At 36.6% G+C, this 14,727-nt stretch overlaps 1 protein-coding gene across 1 annotated transcript in view; it reads right to left on the bottom strand.

The window, feature by feature from the left end:
* Positions 1–1,642: 1,642 nt before the first annotated feature.
* The window catches only part of Pino (protein pinocchio), a 32,870-nt gene continuing 19,785 nt past the window's right edge, over positions 1,643–14,727 (bottom strand). The window contains exons 3-4 of the mRNA XM_023161588.2: positions 6,701–6,941; positions 1,643–2,107 (exon numbers count right to left, since the gene is read on the bottom strand). Of these exons, the coding sequence (XP_023017356.1) occupies positions 1,961–2,107; positions 6,701–6,941 (388 nt within the window). The 3' untranslated portion in view covers positions 1,643–1,960. The remainder of the gene's footprint in view (positions 2,108–6,700; positions 6,942–14,727) is intronic.

Here is a 14,727-nt window from a genome sequence, read left to right as displayed (position 1 = left end):
AACAATGTCAAGAAGCGTGTAGTTGAATTTATACAAGATAATTCAAGAACCTCCACTGGAGTAGTATAAACTAATGACTTGTTAGATTTTTTATTACATGGTAGGTCCAGTGTAGTAGGTACACTATACTTTTATTTCTGCTACATTAATAATTTTAAAATTATCAAAATTGTTACTGTCAACATTCTTTTTCGCCCTGTATTTCCGAAACGAAGCGCCTTATCAAAGGACAAAATTTCCTTAGAACAGCCCAAGGAATAGTCGCATGTTTAATAAACACCCTGTATATTCACTTTATTCCTACTGATATTCCTACTAATTTAATTTCAGTAATATTAGTTTTATTTATCAACTCATCTGTAATAACACATTTTCATTTCGTTTGTCCGTCAATAAACATTGCACTTTCGTCACTCTCAAATTACTTTTCCAGTTTACTTGTTTACACATTTCTATTTATCAATTGTCAATGCATTTCTTTTTATATTTCGACAATCAACATGTAAATATATCTTCGGCACTAAAATGAAGAATGTCGTCATTGGAAAAGTATTGTTTTTGTAGATTCAAATCATCTAGTACCTAATAATGCTATCAAAACAAATATATCCCAATTCAATTCTGTGAGCAGGTAAATATTTCATTTAACCAGTGATTCAGTTGAATTGTTTATTTGATTACAAAACTCTACATTTAGAGAAATTTGTTATTGAAGCTAGAAATATCTGTTTCTGAATCTAGTTGTTTTACTGTGAGGAGATAAGAGGCCTAATCGTGATGTTCAGTTCAGTGCACTGTAAACTTCTCTCTCTTGATTATAATTTTCCATGCATTTCAGAGAATATGTGTTGCAGCCAGGAAAAGTATCCAAGTCATCTCCTCAAGAGCAGAATACCTTATGAATCCTCCATGCAATAAACTCTTGAGCAGCAAAAGAATCAAGAGAGAAAACAACTCTACCTAAGCAGGTGAGATGCTCAAATGCTAATTCAACCAAATCAGAAGTGAAAAAGCTCTGCTGCGCTAAATCTAATGTATCTCCAGGTATAGGTGGCTTCATATGGTAAGGTTACTGTGATCATTGAGGTGATAATCTTGAACCTTGAATATTAGACAACCTTTATATCCACCAATCAACGGGAATCTATTCAGTATGCCATTATGGCTTCCCTAGACGATATTTCAGAAAATAATCCTCAGTTATGATTCCAGAGCTGCACATTCCAGCCTGGATGTCTACCTGTTAGGATCAGGACAGCGTCTCCTAGCTGATAGGCGCAGTTAGTATCCTTCAACCCTGAGAAGGAGCCTTCCTTAAATATTTTATAGAATACCTGTTTCTCAAGCCACACATCGGTGCTGCTTATACCTACCTGACAAAGGTAGTTGCAGGCTAACTGTTGGTCCTCACTATATTGGGAAAAATGAACCGTTAACTGGACTGTATTATTTTTCACAAATAAATGTCAGACCCTGATATGAGAGCTCAAACTCTGTGCTTGTCTCGCTGCTGACCGAATAAGGAGAAAGATCACTCATCAAAAAATCAACTGCGTTCATAATCTAGCTTAATTTGGTTGAATTTAAATATATCCAAATATTTGAAACCTCTTCAAAGTTTCCTACTCAAAAAAAGCATATATACATTGTATTGAAAATTTATTAGGTGTATACATACGGTTCAGTCAAGAAAAATACAAAAAGTTTCCTTAAATTACTATAAAAAGTGAAAACACCTTAGCTGAAGAGATATTGTCGGTTTGGCCACAGTTCACAAACGACAGTTCAAAAAATATAACAACATCTAATTTCGTAATTGTTTGCCGGTTTTAATATAAAACATCTATTGCAACTCCAATCGAACCCTGTGATGTAGAAGAGAGTGAAAAATCCTCAAGAATTGTGGTCTGGCCGAATACATATTGGTGAACTCTGACATAATTTAGAAGGCAAAAAAGCGTCAAGAGTTCTTCACAGAGAGCTTATCCATACTCATACTCAGTCCTTCCGAGGCGTCGGTGTTTTTCTGTTCAGCCTCCGTTGGATTCTTCTTGGGACTGCGATTTCGGCATTTTCCTATCCAGTAGGATCTTTGGTAAGCGTGAGACTGAAAAAAAAGAATGGATCAAGTCAGATAATAACACTGGGGCTAACGTAGAGTTATTTATTTTTATAAAATTTGATTTTATTATTCGATATAGTTGCTTTCGAGGGCGATGAACACTGCATTAAGTATGTCTCATCACAATATCATAAATCCGCAGTCAACAACGCAAAAAAAATCGGAGCAAATGTCTGTGGATGTGATGATGAATACGGCTCATCAGCAGGAAACTGAGAAAAATAAAAACATAGTGTCCTCTATAATTTCTGCAGTTATTTTTTCCGGCACTCATGACTTGCCTTTGAGGGGTAAAAAGAATCACGAAGGCATTGTTGAAGGCCTTTTAAATTTGAGAATTGAATCTGCCAAACAAAATTTGAAATAACATTTAGCAAATGGGAAAAAATGTCATGTATACATCCCCACAGATTCAAAACGAAACTAATTGTTTATGCAGCTTGGACGTGAAGAATGAAATCATGCAGGTTGCAAAGGAAGCTTATATAGTGTCATGGCAGATCAGTCATGTGACATGGCTGGAAAAGAGCAGCTTTCCATTGGAATCCATTTTTACGAAGAAAGTAAATATATGATACGTTGAGAATTTCTAGAATTCGCAGAAATGGATACTATATCGTCAGAAATTGATGAGTTTTCAGAAAATGCAGGACTTGAACCTGATAGGTGCATCGGCCAAGGTTTACGATGTCCCAAAGTGGGCGATAACGCCCCCTTGTGGGCACTGGAGGCCTATAGGAGGGCAGTAAAGGGCACAGAGAAGATTGGGGGGAGTTGAAACGGTTTGGAGGGGCGATGGCTAGTTTAAAAATGTTTCTTTGCTTTTAACACAAACTTTACCGCTCCTGTACGCTTAACGCGCATTTCCTCGTGTAACGCCATCTAGGGGACTAGATAGTAACTATTCCCTGTCCGATAGTTGTCAAACTGTACAACAGATGGCGGTAAGCTTCAGTGCGAAGCGAGAAGTTTCTAGTCTCCATTCTCGAAAGTACTAGGCCCGCCCGGGCCTCATATAAAAGCGCACGCACAATCCAGCCAGTAATGTCATTCGACGATATTACGAAAACAGGTGAATTTAGTTAGCGACTAGCTAGGTAAAGTGCTGTACGTGCGGTGGTGAATACTGTAAGTGGTGTCATTTGCAAGTTGTTAATACTCGTTTCTTTACTTCGGCATTTTTTAAGACAAAATTATGTCGGAAGAAAAAAAGAAGAAACGGCAGTATAGCGCGAAATATATAAAATATGGATTTATTGAAAACCCCACAAATCCATCTTCGCCTAGGTGCCTTTTTTGTCAAAAAACATATTCGAATGAAGCGATGAAATCCTCAAGGCGACAAGATCATTTGAATAAAATGAATTCAGATAAAAAGGACAAAAGTGTGACTTATTTTCAAGAACTGGAAAAGAAACACTTAGCTCAGCCAACTGTGCCAAAACTTTTTTCAGCGGTTTCTAAGCAAGACGACGACGGACTCCGAGCTTCCTACAATATCTCCTTGCTAATCAAACATGTAAACCTCACACTATTGGAAAGGATTTAATTTTACCGGCAATAAAAGAAGTAATAGATCCTATGCTCCATAAACCAGCGGCAGATATTATCCGAAAAATTCCTTTGAGCAATAGTTCCGTGCAAAGACGAATTGATGAGATGGCTGAAAACATTGAAGAGTCATTGTGCAATCATCTGAAGACTTCTAAATTCTCAATTCAGTTAGATGACGACGACGTAATCCATCTTGAGTTTATTCAGGTTGAAGCCTGGCTCCCTTCCCCTTTTAAATGGTGTTTGCCAGAAAGACAAACGGGTCATGACTGGTGTTTGATGGTGGCATGAAAGTCCTCAGACATCCATACCGCCCTTCGCGTTATACCCCTACTTGGCTGGGGTGAGATGGATGAAGATATTATTCATCTGTTAACGGAGGACATAGGGGCCTCATTCGACAGAGTGTCGGGGCCTTCTATATCGGGAGGGGTCGTCTACAGCGTAATCTATAGCTTCCCTGACTAAAGGATTTTCGTGAGTTTCAGCGTAATCTAAAACTCGCCGGTTCCTCGACTGGATGGATTGCTGAATGGAAGGCAGCTTCAAATCTCTGCGGATGGCTTCATTCCGCACGAACCACGGAGCATTCACAATCATCCGTAGAATTTTATTTTGTAGAGTCTCCAAGATGGAGATGTTAGTCGGAGCCGCTTGTCCCCAAACGCCTAAAGCATACATGATGACAGACTTGAACATCATGTTATAGATCGTGATTTTATTTTTTAGGCTCAACTTAGATTTTCTATTTATCAAAGGGTACAGGCTTGCCACCCGACCCTGGATCTTTGCCTTCACGCTTAACAGGTGCAGGTTCCAGGTGAGCCTACGGTCTATAAGAAGACCTAGGTACTTGACCCGCGCTTGCCAATCAATCTCCCTTCCAGAGATTCTTACTTTCATGGCCGGAGAAGCTATCGTTCTTCCCATGGTTATTGCCTGAGTTTTTTCCGGGTTCACTCAGATCTTCCACTCGAGGTACCAGCGTTCGAGGTCGCCCAATGCACGTTGCATATAGACGATCCCGAGATCCCGACCCATGGAAGATGAGAGGAGAGCCGTGTCATCGGCGCGGCGTAGAGAGATACCTTCACATGCTCGGACCTCGGAAGGTCGCTGGTGTAAAGGGAATAGAGCGTGGGAGAGAGCACGGCCCCCTGTGGCACTCCAGCGAGGATCTCTCTGTTGTCAGACAGAGAGCCCTCTACTCTAACCTGAAATGTTATGTCTTTCAGGAAAGACCCAATCCACCGGATCAGGCCCGAGGCAGGTCGAACGCGATTAATTTGTGAAGAAGGCCTTCATGCCAAACGCGGTAGAAGGCCTTCGAAATGTCTAGTAGGACTAGATGAACTTTTATGTTCCTATTTAGCTCCGCGATGGTATTTTCGACCAGTCTCAGAGCCTGCAACTCAGTGGAATGTTCTCTCCTGAAGCCGAATTGCTCATCAGGCAGAACATTTCGGTCCTCAACTTCTTCGTTGAGCCTTTGAAGTACGAGTCTTTCAGCCAGCTTAGCCGCCGACGAGAGCAGACTAATCGGTCAGTTAGGTGAGTCCACTTTACCAACCAATGAAGCATTGTTGTTGTCATACGCGAGGTTTATTAAAAATGAGAAAATATATCAAAAACTACTATTTGCCAGAAATTTAGAGACGGATACAAAAAGCTGAATAAATAATCTGTCATTAAAAGAGCTGTATTATATATGGTTTCTCTTTTTGTCCTCAAAGCTGTCTCCCAAAGCTGAATAAATAATCTGTCATTTAAAGAGCTGTATTATATACGGTTTCTCCTTGTGTTGCTAATGATGAAGATTTCAACCGATTGCTATTCCACACAGAAGTGCTTTGGTTATCAAGAGGTAACTGTCTGACTCGATTTTACAATCTATTTGACTCTGTAATAGAGTTCTTGAAAAACAAAGACAAAGAATTGCACGACAACCTCATCACTTCAAAGAATGATATTGCGTATTTGACAGACCTGTATAAATTATTTAATGATGTCAATCTCCAACCTCAAGGTGACGACTTGAATTTGATTAAAACAAAAAATGTCATTGCAGCTTTTGTAGCCAAATTGCTCTTATACAAGAATAATATCGGCAGACGCGAGTTTCGCAATTTTCCTAATTTGTCAGCAGTATCCTTCAACAACGACGACTTGCTTGTTCACTGCCAACATTTGGACAGTGATTTCGCAGAAGGATTCCAGGACATTTTAAAATTGGAAATACCGGACTGGGTGTTGGATCCTTTTGCAAATGTTAACACAGCAGGATCACCCCAGCTGGAAGAGAAACTCATAGAACTGATAATGAACGAGAAAATAAAAATAAACTACAAAAATGGATACCAAGAATTTTGGCTACAAAAGCCAATCCCGCAATTGTACCCCGATGGATTTTTGTCCATCGTTCAAAGATTTTTGATAGCATTTCCATCATCGTATTTGTGTCAACGTGGATTTAGTGCTGTGGCAACAACTAAAAAGAGAAATCGGTTGCAGATTACCAAACGCGGTGACTTACGGCTGTTTTTGAGTGAATGGAGTAAATAATGACTGCCATTGTGATTCTTAAGATGTAGTAAAGTAAAAAAAATTGGTGGCGCTAGAAAATAATTAATTTTTGGAGTGGGCGGTAGACAAAAAAAGTTTGAGAACCTCTGCGTTAAAATATATAATTATTTATTCCCAAGAATCTTATTTTAAAAAAAATGTTCCTAGCATTCCGGCCTTATGCGAGACACGCTGGTCGCAAAAATATAATAGTGTTGCCATTTTTAACAAACATTTTGAGGAAATTATTAATAAACTTGCAAAGATATCTACAGAATGGAATACTGCTACAAGAAAAAGTGCTTTTCAGTTACATTGTGCTGCTCCTAAATAAATATTCATTATATGCGTTGCATTAACAGCCAAATACTCAGGAATATTGGAACCTGTTGCCATTGGCATTACAATCGTTAAGTCGTTAAGTCAGAAGTGTGCCTTTTTATTTCCGAATGTTGTCCTCACCTTGTGGAGATCTCTTTCCCACATCGCGCCGCAATTTCCATCGCATTCTGGGCAAGGGCGCTCCAAAGCATAGCCACCGCATTCAGAGCAGTCCAGCGACACGTGGTCGTCGTACCACGTGACTCCGCAGCTGAAGCAGCTCTTGAATTCGTTCGGGATTTCTTCTGAGGGGGCAAGATCCACTTTATGATCCAAGTACCTTGGAGGGATCAGCTCGTCGAGAAGATTCAGCGCGCTGGTGCTGAAAAAAAGGGAAAGGTTAGCATATTTTTATAGTTTCAAGCGACATAGTGAATTTTCTTAGGTATTGAAAGTTGCTGAGAAAGGAAGTTTTCAAAAAGCTGCCGTCACTATACAGGCTGATTCACGGTGGATGGCACATTAGACGTTTCTGGTGAACCAAACAACGGATCACTTTGAAAATTTAATGGAGGGCATATTCGGACATTCTCTAGCCAACTAAAATATTTTCGGCAATGCGGTGTTGCCGCTTCTATTAGAAAGCAGTAGCAACTTTGATTTTTCAAATGGAACACTCTGTATATAATATTATTTTTGGAATCTCCAACAATTGCCCGACAACTTTTCTTGATATTTCCCTATACCTATCTGTTACCGTTTTCGAAATAAAAATTAATTTCAATTTTTTTCTTCGAAAATCATGACTTCTAAAAATGCCGATATCTTTTAGTTAAGAAGTACTATGATATCGAAATTTGGTTTGGAGTTAGGTGATACTTGGACACTTCCCACACGTCAGCCTAATCTTCGTTACTTCAATACAGGGTGGTAAAAAAATACAGTTTTTTCGTTTGCTTGAAAAAGTTGCTGAAATTTGATTATTTTAAATGGAACACCCTGTATATTATTGAAAATTCGGAAAGCTGCTGAAATTTGCTTCCTTTCTATGTATATCATACCTATACCTAACTAGTCAAGTTTCGGACTTATGAACATTTATTTGTGAAAATGTCCCTTCAGTATGGTATTTCCATTCGGTATTTGGTAAGCAGGCCATGATTACTATTTGACAGTAGCGTTGTGACATTCTCCTAATAATATCGACATTTTCGTCACTTCAGAAGTTTCAAATACCTTCAAAACGATGGAACAAAACTATTCAGACGAAGTTCTTATGAATTTGTTTATTATTTTTGGACAGTGTGACAAAATTATCAGCAGAACATGTAGAAAGTTCGATGAAATGTATCCGAATCTACCGCCAATGAACCTCAAGAAATTTATACGAATTCAGAACAATTTCAATGCATTTGGATCAACTTTAAAAGCACCAAGAAACTTGCCTCGACCCGTAACTTTCGAAGACAACCAGATTAATGTCTTAGCATCTTAGCATGTCTTAGTGTCCAAGTATTACCTAACTCCAAACCAAATTTCGATATCATAGTACTTCTTAACTAAAGATATCGGCATTTTTAGAAGTCATGATTTTCGAAGAAAAAAATTGAAATTAATTTTTATTTCGAAAACGGTAACAGATAGGTATAGGGAAATATCAAGAAAAGTTGTCGGGCAATTGTCGGAGATTCCAAAAATAATATTATATTTAGAGTGTTCCATTTGAAAAATCAAAGTTGCTACTGCTTTCTAATAGAAGCGGCAACACCGCATTGTCGAAAATATTTTAGTTGGCTAGAGAATGTCCGAATATGCCCTCCATTAAATTTTCAAAGTGATCCGTTGTCTGGTTCACCAGAAACGTCTAATGTGCCATCCAGCGTGAATCAGCCTGTATTATACCGCTTTGTGTTTTCCTTTATTGGTCATAAATTCAACGTTTGAACTCCCCTTTTTCTAAGAATAACTAATTATAGATAATACCACAAAAGAGTGGGTATGGTCCTAGAGCCGTACCTTGTGGGACTCCACATTGATTTGTATGTGGTCATCCGTTCTGGTACCTTGTTTCGAGTTCACTTATGAATTGATATAATTGAATTCTAATCCCAAACGCAGACGACATCTAATGGACGGACCGAAAACTAAACATCAATATCAAAGATAAGTTTTCTATCATTCCAATAGATGGCGTATTCGTAAGGAGAGTCATCATCACCACTACCGGCATCCCACCGGTTTGTAGGAACTTGAAACTATTTTTTTACTTTCCGTAGTTCCTCGAACGAATAAACATTTTACTTCAGAATATTTGCTTGTATCTCGTTTCAAGAATTAGTCAAGCATACCACAAAAATAACTAACGTTTACACAACAGATATTTGCTCATATATGAAACAATAGATTCTACGTACACCTTTATTTTTAATTTTTAATGGGCTGACGACGAATTCACATAAAATTTTCACGATGTGCGTCAAACCTAACAGACGTCACAATTTACAGTGAAAACGTTATTGACGACATTCCATGTAGGTGGGAATGCGTTTTCAGGCGAAGAAAATCAACGGTATAAGCAGTGTTACCAAAGAAGTGCAAGCTACGCAAAATCTGCACATTTTTACTGTCGCACCGCGTTCGTTGAGCTTTTTAGTTTTTACGGATATTCTTCTTATGCCCTGCCACTCTGACACGACCTAAATTTCATCTCAGAGTGCCGCAGGTCCACTACCGTTCAATATAGAATATAGAACGGTGCAAGTAGATTAACCGAACCACCTCTTTTGCTCTTTTACGTTCTGTGTACCAGGCTACATATTTTTTCGAAAAAATTGCCCTTCTATGGCTTCGTAGTGGAGTGACGAAAGACGAGAAAGAATAAACGAATGATTTGGTGTTTTCGGGTTCATTAGCTGTAGCCTGCAGAGCTTATGTTTCATCTGCAACTGCGGAACATAGGTGCAGAATTTTTTTAAAGTTATGGTGGTGGTTTATTTGGGATTTGTTTTCGCATTTACTAGTAGAAAGGAGTAGGCATAATCTCACTCTTTGCCACCGTACCTCTCTGTATATTTTGCTTGCCTTTGAAATATGCGAGACTCCGTCCACAATCCGGCCTTTAACCGCCGTAAACACCCTTCAGCCACTGACCTCAAGTGTGAATAATAAACAAATAATTCACTAAGACACTTTACAACAAATTTGAAACGCTTTCCGGAAAATTGCACGGGCATTCAAGGCTTCCAACAATAAGTTTCCGCAAACCTTGGCAACGACACACTAGTCAGCCGCCTTTTTACCGGAAATTCTCATTTGATTTCAATTGAGGTTATGATTATGATTCAGGTCACAGGACTATAACTTCGAGTTATACTTCTGAATCTGGGCATACATCTGACTCATAGAACTAAAACTCTAAGTTATAGTTCTGTGATTCATTACGCCCATTCTTCTTCTTTGTTTTGGTTCTGCTCTATGAGCAATCTGCCAGTATTCGCCTTGCGGCGTAAACATCGATGTGTGATTGTAAACCTATTTTTTATACTCCCAGCAAAAATATTCATTACTGATTAGTTTGAAATAGATGAGTATAAAAAATTGTGTGGATGTTCAAAGGGTAGGTTAAAAAACAGATAGCACAACGGAACAACGGCGGAGCATTGCAAACACCCGAAATGTTGTCTCAGATTAGTTGCACCCAGCTGTAGGAAAGTAGGAATCGGAAAAGTAGATTTGATACAACAGATCAAGTTTGTTATGGATTGTGAATTTCATTGGAAGTATTATTATTTTGGTTTCGAATAATTCATGTTTCGCCCAAAACAACTTTACTGGGTTGGCAACACTGCGTATTAGTCATATCAGTTTCCGGAATGGCTGTTCCACTATTTATAAATCCAAATACTGCTGAATAGTTGGAGAGAACGGATAAAACGGATAACGGTGCTGTTTGTTTCGTCTAGAAACTTTGATGGATGGCAGCGAAGACAAACGTGTTCTAGAAAGAGAAAACAGTAAAATCGATATTCCTCTTGCTGAATGAACCTACCAAATACAGGGACGAATCGATGAAAATGAAACGAAACTCATTTCTCGGATCCGTTATTTTTCATTTCAAGAGGAACACATTTCAAGAATATTCATTTTTTCCCAAAAGTTCATAATTATTTAGCAGTTCGAGAAAAAACGTCATCAGATTTTTTAAATACAATTTTTGTGGGAAGAGGGATTCTTCCTAAACATATTAACAAAGGTTCCCTTCTCAAGGAAAAAGTGATTTTGAATTATCAAATATATTGATTTGAGTACAAGTTGTCGTGTGATTCTGATCTCATTATGTATATTGGCCAAACGGGGAGAATGTTCTCCACAAGAATAAAAGAACATATAAGTAGTTTCTTGAATGAGACGACCAATTCAACATTTGCAAACCCTTCAATAGAGAAAAAAATTGAATAATCCCTCTTCTTTAAATTCGTTTCGTAAAGATGAAATTGGTAATAAAGGAAGATGAAGTCGTTCTCAGAAATCTTAAAAGTATATTAGTTAGGTAGTAAAAATCATTATGATTCAAATTACTATAACATGAGAAGCATGATGTATAATATCCCTCCATTGCACAATATTGTAGAGTTGTTGGAATAATCTGTCATTAAAAAAAATATAAAATTTTTCCAAAAGTTAACCAGCTATGATTTGTGAAAGAAAATAGTGGTAAGGTAAGTGAGATGATAATTCGAGAATCTAAAACAGAGTATGTATTCATTGGTGACGATTTTTATTAGCTTTTCTAGATGAACAAATTGTTTTTGATAGAATAATTGAAGTGTCCTTATTTTTCAAAGAACTCGTTGAGCAAACTCTGAAGAGCGTTTATTACATATAGACCAATTCAATTTAAATGAACCAAGTAACGAAACAGAATGTATGAAAATATTGGCGTGTTTAGCGTTACTTTGAAACTCCATAAATGGTTTGTTAAAACGAACAGCATCAATATATGTATAGAGTAGAAAATTTTCTATCGATCAGTATAAAACACGACATAGTAGAATATTTATTGAGATATGGAACCACAAAAAACCATGACATTGAAACGGACAAATCTTTTGAAACAGCCAAACAAATAAACTAACATAAAAACTTAATTAGATCTATGAATTCATAAAAAAATCCTTTATATTTTCCGAAAATGTCGTTTACTGTTCTTAGGTAAATATCTTTTTGATTTGAAATAAACTCGAAATTGATTATCAACAAAGTAAATCCCCCCATTACAAACCTTCCAAAGTTCCTTTATTTATATTTCTCGTTAAACAACAACAGAGATAAACAAATTTAACACCGGTTTTTCCACGATTCTATTTTAATGGCCCAAACTGCGAAGTAGTGCTTGAATCGTTGAATTTTTCTAACACAATAGCACAATAATTACAGGTTTTTATCTATTGTTTAATGAATATCAACATGAAAATTTGGGACGTAGGTAAGGTACTTACCTACGTCCCAAATTTAGCAGAAAATGTGTGTGGAAATTTCAAAATAAACTATTTTTTTTGTTTTTTTGATTATTCACATAGATTTTATTAATTTTTAAGCGTAACCACCTTACTTGTAAGGTTGTTACGCCCAGAATGGTTGAAACTATTTATCACTAAGTAGATAATGGAAGTCTTTATAATTCTAATTATTAACATGAATGACAATATTCTCAACCCAAAGCAACTCCACGCTCAGGCTTTCACATATTCCTCATCTCTTGATCTATGGTAGAGTTTTTATTTTGAATAGAATCATTTTCCTGTATCAATAATCGTTAGAAGTACAATAATACTAGATATTATTTTTCGATCGTTATTGTTTAAGCTTATTTTAGAAAAAATATTTTTAACTTTTTAGTTCGATCTTCTTTAAAATCGTGTTTTTCAGTTTTTTTCAAACTATTTACTTTTAAATTATCAAACAATAGATTTGCATCGGACCTTTTTTTTATTTCGGTAAGATTCCGAAAAATGTTCATCTCTGTCTCTTTTTCTTTTGCTACAATAACGTAGTATCATCATCTGAAATAAGACATACTGGCCCCACGACAGAGTCTTGGGGTACTTCTGTATTCGCATCCAATTCTAATGTATAACTAATACATTTCGAAATTTTCATCTGAGTTTGCCTGTGCTGTAATAATAGGGATTTTCTGAAGCGCGGCAGAGTAATATACAGAGGGATACCTTGTACCCGGTTAAGTACATCCACCAAATATGAGCCACATATATAAGGCCGCCAGTGAAGGATAAAGGACTAGATTAGTAAAAAAAAAATTGATCATCAGAAATTCTCGAGCGCGTCAGATTAAGGTAGGGTGAGTTAATTACATGCTAAAAAGTGTATATTCCAGTAATCTGACAATTTGAGAGTGACGTAAAGAAAGGGGAGGGGCAGCAAAGTTGTAAAAAAACGTCATTTCGACATTCTCGAGCGTAGCTAATTTTTTTTTATTTTGAAGAAAATATTCAAGGATATCGAAAAATATATAATCTGACGATTTCCGCAAGCCGAAATAGAAAAAATTCGTCGAGAAAGTTTAATGCGTGCAGCTGCGTGATGCCTATATTTCCCTCTCCGCGTTTCTATTCCTTTTTCACTTTTTCTCTATCTATTACTCTCTCACTCCGTCCCCACTCTGAATTCTGTTGCCATGACGCCATCACAGCTGATCACAGAAGAAAAATGAAACTTTCTATGTTTTTTACCACTTTCATTTGTAACTAACACTTTCCATATTTTTTACCACTTTTATTTGTAACTAACGTTACTGCAGTTTCGTCCTATAAGGACATTTTCAAACTTATATATTGTATAAGTAACTGCAGTAACGTTAGTTACAAATAAAAGTGGTAAAAAACATAGAAAGTTTCATTTCTCTTTTCATTATTAATTAATCAATTCATTATAAAAAATTAAATTTTTTTGAGCATTTTTTTAAATTATTTTTTTATAAATACAAGTTATCTACTTAAAAAACATTCACTTATTTATTTGCATGCTATTTCCTGAGCTTTTCAATTATTTAAGTTTAATGATTTAAAAAAAATGTTTTAAAATATTTTTTTGTCAGATTAGGCGAATCCCTCTAGATAATCGTCAGATTATGAGACAGCACGCATAAAACATAAAGATGAACCATATATATCTTAATCTGACGCGTTTGAGTACTTCAAAGTGACGTTTTTTTTTGCACATAATAATAATGGCCGCGAGTTTGCGTCAGATCGAAATCGACAGATTATTGAATGAGAGCTTTTTTTGGTGCAATTAACACCCCCTTAGAAAATCTGATGCGCTCGATTAAGTTTTTTTTTTCATTTTTAACCCTTACGTACAACCACTAACATCATGCAAACGATCAGATTAACATACCAACATTATTAAAAATACGTAGGACATTGATGCTATCAATATCTGACGCGCTCGAGTATGTCCATGCAACAGTATTTTTTGACATATTCAAAAATATATAGCCGCTTCCCCCACCGATAAAAAGGTATATATAATATAATATTTTTTTTCTTCTCATCATCTAAGTTTTGCAACCTGATATGTCTCAATGACGTTCGAGTAAATCCCCATTTTGCATCGTGGGCTCCCCTGCTATAATAAATGTAATACTAATGGAACCCGTGTCGACATGTTCATGAAAACAGTGACCCGAAATAACAACGAAAAACTAAACAAACACGTCATCAGAGTAGTTTTTGTCGATCTCACAAATTCACGATGTTTGTTCGCCTAATTTTTTTGGAATTACCTTTGGGAAGTAGTAGGTGCCAAGACTCTTTCAACCGATAATAAAAACATTTATGAAAACTTCATTGAATCACGACTTGTTTTATTACACGGATCGTAATAGCCTTGACACTTGTCTGCGATATGCGGGATCAAGAATCAATGAACTTGAGTAGTAAATAGGGTGACAGCTACAACAATGTACTCCTCCAAGGAAGCGTTGAAAGAAGTTTTTTGCTCGAAATGCAACTGGTTTACAGATAACTTGAAGCTTGTGGAAAAAAATAATAATAATGATAATCTTCATTTCAAAGAGTGTTTTACACAAATCGGCGAAAAACAAAATATGAAACAGTGTCAATTTTCATAATTCTTAAATCTAATAT

This window comes from Leptinotarsa decemlineata, unplaced genomic scaffold (genome assembly GCF_025532065.1).
Source record: "Leptinotarsa decemlineata unplaced genomic scaffold, Ldec_3_MD MMD2_P_RNA_scaffold_2, whole genome shotgun sequence".
NCBI classification, from domain to species: domain Eukaryota; kingdom Metazoa; phylum Arthropoda; class Insecta; order Coleoptera; family Chrysomelidae; genus Leptinotarsa; species Leptinotarsa decemlineata.
The sequence above is the reverse complement of the archived record's forward strand: the minus strand, read 5'-3'. Positions and strand labels throughout refer to the sequence as shown.